A 10,728-nucleotide genomic window follows, 5' to 3' on the forward strand; every position below is an offset into this window, starting at 1 on the left:
GCGATAATTCGGTAGTAGAATTAATTGACTCATTCACGCATAGATTACGTGCAAGCGCTGCAAGCCAAACGTGATACCCGGCACATTTCTTGTTACTTGTGACTTCGACCTCATCAGGTGAGGTTGTTATTAGCGGTATATTCCGAATTGTTTTCTTTAAAGAAAGTACTTTATATTGCATTACTTACTATTAGAGTTTGACATTACTTTTATGAAATTGTAATTTTAAAAAGTACATGCACGGATCTTTGTATTAATGGATAAGTTAGCAGTCAGGTCGATGAGTATTTTCACCATGTACGATTTTTCAGTTCGTCTTGTCGACCATAAGCGTATAAATGTCTGGCTTTGCGACTTCCTCAAGCCGGTCTTAAAAGTTTGCTAAAATGTTTTTTTCAACTCGTTCGTTTTCTTTCATATTAGAGTATAACTTTGTTTTCATGTCTGATTTAGCGTTTAGGGTAAGTTGTTTGGGTGTTTATACGACAACCTACATCGACTGTAATACAGGAACTGGAGAATGAAGCTACTGTGACACCTTTGGACTTTTTTAACAATTAACTTTGATATACTATCGCTAATTCTATTGAGTTTCGCTAATCGTATTTAGTTACGGATGAACGATAGTTAATAACAGTGCTTAAAATTGTTTACCAACAAGTACAATAGTGAACTGTTCAAGCTGATTGAATAGGGTTATGCACGGATTGCCCAGTCGGCATGTTTGTTGAGAAGGGAAATGTTAACTCTCAGCAGGACGTAAACTTGGCATTAAGCTGAAGGGCACAACTGCCTATTTAATATGCCTAAATATTGTCTGTTACATATGGTTCGTGTATTGACACATTTGAATCTTAACTTTACCGTAACTTGAGTAGCCTATGCCTTTATATGATGCAAATTCTACAACTTCATATCACAATATATGCATGGGTAGTTAGTTCTTTCATAGTAATGGTTTATGCTTAACTTGCCTCGTTATTATTGAACATTAGGCACAATAGGCCTAATAATTAGCATATCAACTTGGTTAAAACCAACTGTACTCTTATAGAATGAATCTTAGTGGGTGTTTATGTTGTTTTCAGTTTCTTAATTCTATATTTAACTTTGTTTGATATAAGCTCATCTTATATTTTGTTAGATCACATCTACCACCTTTCACAAAACAACACAGTTCTCAAATGGGTCCCAAAGTTGGAATCAATGGGTAAGTTGGCAAATACAGATTTACATACTTTGGGTTGCTCTTAGCTTCTTCGAATTTTAAAGATGTCGAATTAGTAATTGTTTGCAAGTCTCATTTATCTTTTGACAGATTTGGAAGGATTGGCAGGCTTGTACTTAGAGCTGCTCTTGTTAAGGGCCTAGAGGTCGTTGCTATCAATGATCCCTTCATTGACCTTGAATACATGGTGAGGCTACAGTACATTTTCGAGAACCTCATTTTCAGATGGCCAACAGCGATTAACCAATTCTTATTGAAGTCATCTGCAAGCCTCCTTACTCCAGTTTTGTGTTTGCCCTTTTCATGCAATTCATCGCATTTGAAAATGCATAAGGTCTTTTATACTTGTGGAATAAGTCTATTGTCTATTCAGAAATTGTAAACCAAATGGTGATTTTGTACCCAATTACAAAGATCCAAAATCCCTACTTTTTGGGCTAAGGAGATAAGTCAAGAGACTTGAAGATTTTGAACAATGTTCATATCTCAGTTTTTACTACTTTTCCTGTACCACAGCAATAAATCGTACAGAAACTTGAGTTTTTAGCAGCACGAAGTGTAATTGAATGTAAAGGGTTTGGTACTATGTTTGTTCTAAAGCATTACTATAGTCACCATAACAGCTATCAGCTATGCCAGGAGGTATTATTTTCAGTTTACCTTCTTTGAAAGTGACAGTTAGAACTGCTGATATTGCAAGCTGCCTCCTAAGATAAGCTTGGCTTTTGGATTTATCTTCTCTAGTCGGCTCTTTTCCATGATATTTCCAACAGACACACGTGAAATGTTACAAATTCTTGTTAGGTCTACATGTTCAAGTATGACAGCACTCACGGCCGCTACTCTGGTGAGGTGAAGGCAGAGGGAGGAAAACTAGTTGTGGATGGAAAGAGCATAGAGGTGTTCTCCGAAAGAGACCCATCCAACATTCCATGGGCAAAGACAGGGGCAGAGTACGTGGTTGAATCAACAGGAGTCTTTACTACCAAAGAGAAGGCTTCGGTAAGGTCTTTATTTTATGAATGACTCTGATTGGTCGGGTTGGTAAGTCTATTAGTGGCTTCACTTATGTTTTATTGCGTGACTGAGAACTAGCAATAGACTGCTGATCTCTGAAGCATAACATCTGTTAAGTTGCTACATTTCAGCTCGATATAGTCTCATTGCTGTAGGAATATCTATCTCATAGGATTTCATTACTAATTATAGGATTTATGAATCGAGTATTATTAAAGATGTTGTGAGACTGTGCATGTCGATTGAGTGGTGTTTGATTATTTAAGATGCTGTATAATAGGCTTCATTAGCTAGCTTCATCTGAATGAGGCCAATCAAAGGTTTTTGTTATATTGTTAATCTTATGTGTGGCTGTTGAATACATCTAGTATACCGTCTTGAACAATGACAGACAATTAAGAACATTTATTTGAAAAGCATGCTTAATCTATTTGTGGTCATCGTTAGGCACTCAACTGGGACACAGTATTAGTGAATATTCCGCATTGACTGTCTCACATTGACTTTGCAGAATAATGCAGAGAGTGGTGGCTTTTAGAGCATCGAGTTAGTTTTTGGGAGTATTCGTAATTTTTTGGTAAAATCACAAGCAAGCTATATGTGCTCTCTATTTTGGTTTGAAGAACGTGGTATAGAAAAAAAATATACTTCATTTTTCTAGAGATACAGTCGGTTTACTGTATTCATTTGTTTGTAGGCACACGTAAAAGGAGGTGCTAAGAAAGTGATTATTTCGGCACCCTCTGCTGATGCCCCCATGTTTGTCATGGGAGTGAATGAGAAGTCGTACAAGAAATCTGATGACATAGTTTCCAATGCTTCCTGTACTACCAACTGTCTTGCACCAGTGGCAAAGGTATGATTTAATAGTTTGATTTTGCATGTGTGGAGTAACATGATCACAGACAGACGCTCCAGACAGATCCTTATTATTGGCTAATAAACATTGAGGGGCGAGTTGTTGATGAGTTTGCAGTCAAAATATCATTTGATGAAATAAGTAGGTCAATCAATCACTAAAAGTAAACAAAGGGCCTCTGATCATGTGACTTGCTGCACTCATTCATTGTTTATTCCAATCTCTAGTCAATGTTTACTGTTTTAGATTATATTTTAAAATTATATACTCCTTCAATTATTATCAATCAATGTTTGTTAGCATAAAATATTTAAAATTATGGTGACATTTTCATCGGTGTCATTTGTGGTCCCCACAATAGAGGGTTGCCAAGAATTGGGCACTTTCAGATTCTTGGCATTATATTCAAGAATCTAGGAGTTGTTTGCTCGCTGCAACACCCAAAGACATTGTCTTGTCATTCATAAAATGGGAGACATAAATAAAGTGGCCTATATCAATATAGGCTTGCCTGCGTGAAAGTTTTTCACTTTTTCGCTCAGCTGTGCAGTTTTACTTGTTTGTCTTGTAGTCATAACTATATATCCATACAGAGATGCTCGGTTTTTGGTGTAGATATGTAGTGTTAAATAGCAACATAGTGATGATCAGGTCATGTCGCTATGTGAGATCATATATAATGTTAAATAGTTCTCTCATTGTCTCTTCTAGGTGTTGAATGATAAATTTGGCATTGTGGAGGGTCTGATGACGACAATCCATGCAGTGACAGCCACTCAGAAGTGTGTTGATGGGCCATCTGGTAAGAACTGGAGAGACGGTAGAGGTGCCTTCCAGAACATAATCCCAGCAAGTACTGGTGCTGCCAAGGCTGTCGGCAAGGTCATCCCCGAGCTGAATGGGTATGTAAAACTAGACCACTCTACGCTTTGTTCTTTGATATGTGATTCCTTCTTTTTACATGGCGGCAACCATTTTAGACTTGCTAATTCACCTGAAATATTCCTATTTGTTTTTTAAACCAAAAGCAAACCAATTTGCTTTTAGTTTAAAGAAAGTAAATCGGTTATTAGTTGGAGGGATTGTCAGTTAAGCTTTTATCTTACACATTGGAGTAATCAGAGACTGTTGGTTCGATAAATTACTTCCAATGAATAGCACATTCATACTGTCTCATCCTTTGCAGCAAGCTGACAGGCAAGGCTTTCAGAGTACCTGTACCAGATGTCTCAGTTGTTGACCTCACTTGCAAACTCGCCAAGGAGGTAAGCGCTGCTTGCTGCCCTCTCGGGTTGAGAAGTCTTGTTTGGTTGTATAGTCTTGTTTGGTTGTATAGTATTGAATTGAGAACAGTGAGAGGTGAAGTTGTGGTTACTACATGCAATATTAATGTACTAACATGAAGTCTACATCTACTAAATGTCTACATTGAGAAATTATTGAATAACGTTACAAATAGTGTTGCTTGAGCTGTATAACATCGGCTCGTATATTGGTTCAAAACGCCATTACTATTCCTTTTACTAGTTGTAACCTTGACCTAAAACAATCATATACCCTAGGACACTTATGTATTCGCCTCATCTAACGTTCACGTTTTCGCGGAGTCATCCTCTCACGAAAATTTCATGAGCGAAACTAAACTATCATAACGAACGAGCGAAAACGCGGAATTAATTAGCTTTGTTCATTGATAGTCCAAGAAACAAATGGTAGCAAGCGATCAAATTGCATTATCGATGTCGCCACACAATTCTACCTGCGGTTCACAATTACAAACTAGTTCCAAATTGAAAAATTTTTTCTTACCGATGAAGCAAACCTGAGGAATATAATTATGTTTGTTCCACTGCATTTATGTTCACATCATTATATTTTTGCACTCATTAGAGCTGCGAAATTAAGTTGCAGCAAAATTTTACTCTGTATGCTACTCACGAAACTAAATACTAGCGAAATATTAGTGTCCTAGGGTATACATGGATATACATATATTATCTATATTGTATGTTATGTATATATTATGTATATTACATATTATATATTACATATTATATATTGTATGTTTTATAGTATATATATTGTTATGTTTATTACGTATATTATGTTTATTATAAAGTGATACGTGAACATTTGTAAAAACAGAGAGAACCAGACAACCTTTTCTTTCATTTACACATCAACTCTACCTGCAACAAATAATTATTCTGAAAACCTTATTCTGGAAACTCAAAAGGAGATCCAAAGTTAAATTATTTCATAAGCTAATTTTAGTTAAATCAATACGCACAAGAGTTGCTTGGGGCTTCATGGCCATCTGTTGGCGTTTATGGACAGGTGTTTGTCATTGTAAAGAGCTTGCTGCCATTGAACTCTACTCTCTTTGACAGATGATGGTTTGTAGCCGAGATACTGTTGCCTTCGTGGACCAACAGACTCAAGAGTCAATTGTTAGAATATTTCAAGCCAACTCAGTATGATTGTATTTATTTGTTAGGCATCTTATGATGAGGTGAAGGCAGCAATGAAGGAGGCGTCAACTGGTGATATGGCAGGTATACTTGGCTACACGGACGAGCAGGTAGTTTCTCAGGACTTTGTTGGTGACCAGCGGTCATCAATCTTTGATGCTGCTGCAGGTGTACAACTTAACGCTACCTTCCTTCAGGTTGTCTCATGGTGAGTAGATCATTTATTTGCATATAATCTTGCTATCGTAGTTGACGAAGTGTTGATCTAAGATGTGGCTGAAGTAGTTTGTACATTTATTTTGCTATGGATGCTGTGGCTCGATAGGTCAATTAGTTTTGTAAACCCAACAGCAGATTATAACAGATACTATTTACTATTTGAACTGAATCTAAAGTTATAGTCACAGAAAAATGCTAATTCGTTGAAGTAAAATAGAGCAAACACTTGTCTTGACATACAGGTTAATCTCTCAGGTATCATAATGGCTAAAGCATGGTTCTACAGCGATCAAGTAGTATGTAACAGCACTTCCTACCTTCCCGTTTAGGTTTAAAATCATGGATCCAAACTACCACTAGTACAAGTGGTAGTTTTGGTAAATGGATGAAAAACACATTTCTTATGATTAAAACCATAAATAAGAAAAATAACATGAGTACCTTATAGAGTGTCTTAGTGTCTTTGGGCCATTTCTTTACAAATTCTAAGGAAAAAAGTAAGTGAGGTAAAAAACAAAGCCTGAAACTAGTGAAAATTAAAAATTATAAAGAAATGCAGTCATAACTCAACATACGAGAAAATCGAGATACAAGCAGCATTTTGCGCAAGTTTCTTCCTTGAGATTCGAGTAATCTTTGAGATGCAAGCTGGTTCTTGATGGCCACTATATGGCCAAGTACATAAGAGGCAGTTTTTGCGAATAGCATCACTCTGTCTTTTTCCTCAGTGTAAAAATTTTTTTAAAGTTTGGCTAAAAGTTAAGGCGAGACCAAAAAGTCAAACTGGAATAGGATAGCAAAAGATTGAAGCAATGAAATTAAATAATTTTAGCATAAGATTAAAACTTACCTTTAAAGGTTTACTTGCAACAGAATTCACATTACAGTCATTTGGTATCATAAGATTCACCATGTCTTACTCTGCTGTGTTGTAGGTGCAAAATATGTGAAAATGTGATTGCAAGCTCTTGAAGGCTGAAAAACGAACGATTAATCGCAGCCATTACGAAAGCGCCGCAGGCTAGAATCTTTTTATTTTGCTGATGTGCTCAAGCCAACTTGGTTGTTGTTTCGACTCGTGATGTTCTCACGTGAATTGAAAGGCCAATAAAAGGCTCAATATAAAACTTTTCATAGCACTAGTTTATGACAAACATTTCAGGCTCTACCGAAAAGCCTGTATCTAATATAGTTGCTCGCTATGTTACAGTTTTGTTTTGGCTTGGTCTAATCATCTAGTCGTAATCTGATCATGTGACCCATACTTCCTGCCAAACGGCGCGAATAATTTCTGCAGCATTTTTTGACTATCACAGGTGAAGAACAGGCTCGTCATGTTTATTAGAGAATGATATGCACTCCTTAAAGCTAAGGTTAAAAAATTAAACAAATTTTCATGGTAGGTTTTAAAATATCAGTGCTCAAAGTGACAGCATTACAATGATGATGAAATAGATGTGTAAGGACAATAGACATGGTTTTATTGAATGCGTGAAGTACATTTGTGAAAATATTTTAACGAATGAGGTTGCATGAAAGTGTAAACAGAAGCCATTTCGTTCAACTACGTCCCATTTGAGCCGTTTTGGAAAGAGATTCTAACCTACGACGTTTTCGTGATGGTTGCGATTGACTGTTTGTTTTTGAGCTTTTAAGAGCTTGTAATCTCATTTCCACATATTTTGCTCCTACATCACAGCAGAGTAAGACATGGTGAATCTTTTGATATCAAATAGCTGTTATGTGAAATTTGTTGCAAGTAAACCTTTAGGTTTGTGGTTAGTAAGCTAAATTCAATTAAGTTAAATTCAAACTTTTTGTTGCGTAGCATCACAAAAGTTTATTGTACCGAACACATTGCTGTCAAGTCTCTCTCTCTCGCCGGTGTTATTCACTACGTCCGTCTCGAAGGTAAAAGCTCACAGTACTCTACTTAATAATGTAACATTTTGTTGCAGATTTCAACAACTAAATAAGTGTTTGTTACTCTGTTGCGTAGGTACTAGATTAAAACCGTTAAAAACACTTTTTTCACCGCAGTATCCTGTTCTATGTGGTTTTTTCATGGTATGGTAACAGAGTAATTTGTATTTAATTATTTTATATAGGAAATAGTGCATTGCGACACGAGTAACCTGACATACGTGCATGTACGTATGTACATGCACGTATGTCAGGCCTAGAATGCATTTTGCGGGTATCTCGAGGTATGACTGGTTTCAATATAAAAACAAAAAAGAGATGAATAATTTATGTTAGGCTTTACGCAGTTTAAGCCAAACTAGCCCTTTGTCTGTATTGCCACCTCTACTCCTGCACCATCCCTCTCATACATCGCCTGGCACTGTGCTCGATACACTGTAAAGGCAATGGGGCTACAATAACATATTCTCATTGATACAGCAGCTCATGTACTCCAGCTATGTAGGGATTTTGATGAAATGCTCACTGTATCCTGCATTATCTATAAGAGGTTATGAAAACAAGCCTACAGTTGTTGAGGTCACAATTCAACCCTCAGCGATGCTGACTTTATCATTGCTGTACCCTGTATCTTATAATATATGTACATAAACAATAATACAGTAACTATAGTCGGAGACCTGTTCCAACATGTTTAAACTGTCATAAGATTGATCAAATATTCCTATAAGAATTCGCTGTAATTTATTCAGTTTGGGCCACAACCCAAAAACCTATCGAAACTGTAATATATACTGCAGATAATTACATTCAGTAATAAACCAAAATACTACGCCATATATTCTGAGATGTAAAGATGTATGTAAACATCCATTATTAAACAAGTAATCAGTACAAATGCATCTGTTGTTACTGTACGTTAGAGATATGTGAACAGAGGTATGGACCAGGTGATGGCATAGATTCTGAGGCAGGTTGATAGAGATGCACAGCATAGCTTGCTCTACTATTATAGACTTACATATACTTTATAGACAGCATAGCTTACTCTACTATAGACTAGTTGAAGTTTAAACTAACCTACCTCATAACATTTTGATAATTTAATTTTTTCAATTTCATTCTTTATTTTTACTTTTAAGCTTTATTACATTTACAAAATTTTGCAAGTCATCTGTTAAAAGTTACTTGGGATATGTAGTCAAGAATTTATGGGAATTTTTCATTGTTTGTCAGAGAATTCAAATTTGAAGCCAAATCGTGAAGCAGGGTAATTATGCTCACATGTTGGAAGGCTTGGTCTTCCATAGTTACGGTTCAACAATGTAAACTACGATCAATTTGTTATGTAGGCTATATCACTCAAGACTCCATCTTTTACAGGTATGACAATGAGTTTGGTTACAGCTGCCGAGTCGTTGACCTCATTGAGCACATGAACAAAGTTGACAACGCCTAAACTACAGCAATTCTTTTCTCCGCTGAAAGAGAGCATCCCTTTGCTGCTGAAAACTGAATTATTGAGACTAGGCTCCAGTTCATTTATGCGTTGTGTCAATATCACCCTTGAACTATCGTTGTGGAAGCCAACCTCTGATGTGGAGGTGGCTTATTTTGGTAGCATTTATACTTGTCTTTGGTACGATGACCTATTTAGTTTGGTATGATGACCTATTTAGTTTGCATTGGGAATAAATGAGGGTTTATGATCAATGGAAGACGCAGTTGATCATACTTGTGTCAATGTGCAGTGTTGACTTTTAACTATTTTAGATCATTGTTAATGTTTGTTAACATTTTAACAACCACATAAATCTTGGATTACAACAAGTTTAGCATGATTGAATGTTATGGTGTTAACATTAGTCTTTTAGGCTCTCCACAAAACCGAATCACAGAATTATGCTTCACTGTTGGATTTAAGCAATTTAATATTTGGTAAACTCGGAATACGGTGACATTAAAAAACTTAGTGTAATTGGATTTCTTTGTTGAATTTGTTTAACATTGTAACTGTGGTTACGCATCATCTTCTAACATGAAGGTTCATAAACAGCTGTGAAACAATTGTGCTTGAAATCCCACTTCTTCTTGAAGAAAGTTCTTAGTGTAGAACCACATGAAACATGCAGCAAACATTTATAGGTAAAAGATTTGTCTCCTTGAGAAAAAAGTAAGCAAATGTAGGTAATCATTAACTAAATGAATTTCTAACAACTGGTAGCTGCAATAGCAGATGCCTGCACTGTTCTGACAGAAAGTTGAAATTGCAACAACATGCAAGTGTGGAATAATTACATTGTGTTGTATATGGATAATGCGCTTTGAACACAAGACCAACAAAATTTACAAAATCTTAAGGAGAACTTTGGTCCAAAAGTCTGATTTATGTAGTTGATATGTCATCATGTTTCGTTTTTTGTCACTTTTTATGTATTGAATGAATGAAGAGCTTCTCTGTAAGGAGTTGCGTTGTATGTGTGAAGTTGTGTGTGTAAGAAAACTGCTGTGAGTTTTGTAACAGCTACTTCATACATAGTTGTTTTTATTACTTCTAATTTTATATACCATTGTGACCACCACATTTAAAAAAAGCCAAAACAGTGTTCTGTATGACATGCATTATTTTATTAAAATACATGTAATAATTATACAGATGAGTAGCTAAACATCCACAAAATGGGAGTTTTGTTACCCTTAAAAGCTGTCATACATTTGCTGAACTTGATCGACTTTTATTGGTCTATTACAAAATATAGGAGTTGTCGGACCTTTAAAAGCAACATTTTTGTCATGTAAGAATAACAGTTTTATAAGCATCGTTAATAATTTCATCATTCTGCAAATGTAGGCTTTCTGTCAATTATTAAATTACTGCATTAAACTGAAACGTTGAATACCTAGATTGCACGTATCTACTTAGAATTTGTACTTCTAAATAATTTAATATAAGAATTCTTGATAGCTCTGTACTTACGCTAGTACAACCTTGCCGTGGTCATTTTCTTTCA

The 10,728-nt window shown here is 35.8% G+C and overlaps 1 protein-coding gene across 1 annotated transcript; it reads left to right on the plus strand.

The window, feature by feature from the left end:
• The first annotated feature begins 7 nt into the window (after nucleotides 1-7).
• LOC137403688 (glyceraldehyde-3-phosphate dehydrogenase-like) lies at nucleotides 8-9,558 on the plus strand. Its single transcript, XM_068089693.1, has 9 exons — nucleotides 8-117; nucleotides 1,145-1,210; nucleotides 1,319-1,415; nucleotides 2,033-2,230; nucleotides 2,943-3,101; nucleotides 3,816-4,006; nucleotides 4,291-4,369; nucleotides 5,602-5,783; nucleotides 9,101-9,558. The coding sequence occupies exons 2-9, from the start codon at nucleotides 1,185-1,187 to the stop codon at nucleotides 9,174-9,176; spliced, it is 1,008 nt and encodes a 335-aa protein (XP_067945794.1). The 5' UTR covers nucleotides 8-117; nucleotides 1,145-1,184; the 3' UTR covers nucleotides 9,177-9,558.
• The last annotated feature ends 1,170 nt before the right edge of the window (nucleotides 9,559-10,728 follow it).

The sequence above is a fragment of the Watersipora subatra genome, chromosome 9, assembly GCF_963576615.1.
Source record: "Watersipora subatra chromosome 9, tzWatSuba1.1, whole genome shotgun sequence".
Classification (NCBI taxonomy): domain Eukaryota; kingdom Metazoa; phylum Bryozoa; class Gymnolaemata; order Cheilostomatida; family Watersiporidae; genus Watersipora; species Watersipora subatra.

What these genes read in the sequence shown, in the direction of transcription:
- LOC137403688 (XM_068089693.1), top strand. Translation starts at nt 1,185, where the DNA reads ATGGGTCCCAAAGTTGGAATCAATGG. An exon ending in TCATTGACCTTGAATACATG is followed by an intron (nt 1,416 to 2,032) that starts GTGAGGCTACAG and finishes AATTCTTGTTAG; the next exon opens with GTCTACATGTTCAAGTATGA. An exon ending in CTTGCAAACTCGCCAAGGAG is followed by an intron (nt 4,370 to 5,601) that starts GTAAGCGCTGCT and finishes TTTATTTGTTAG; the next exon opens with GCATCTTATGATGAGGTGAA.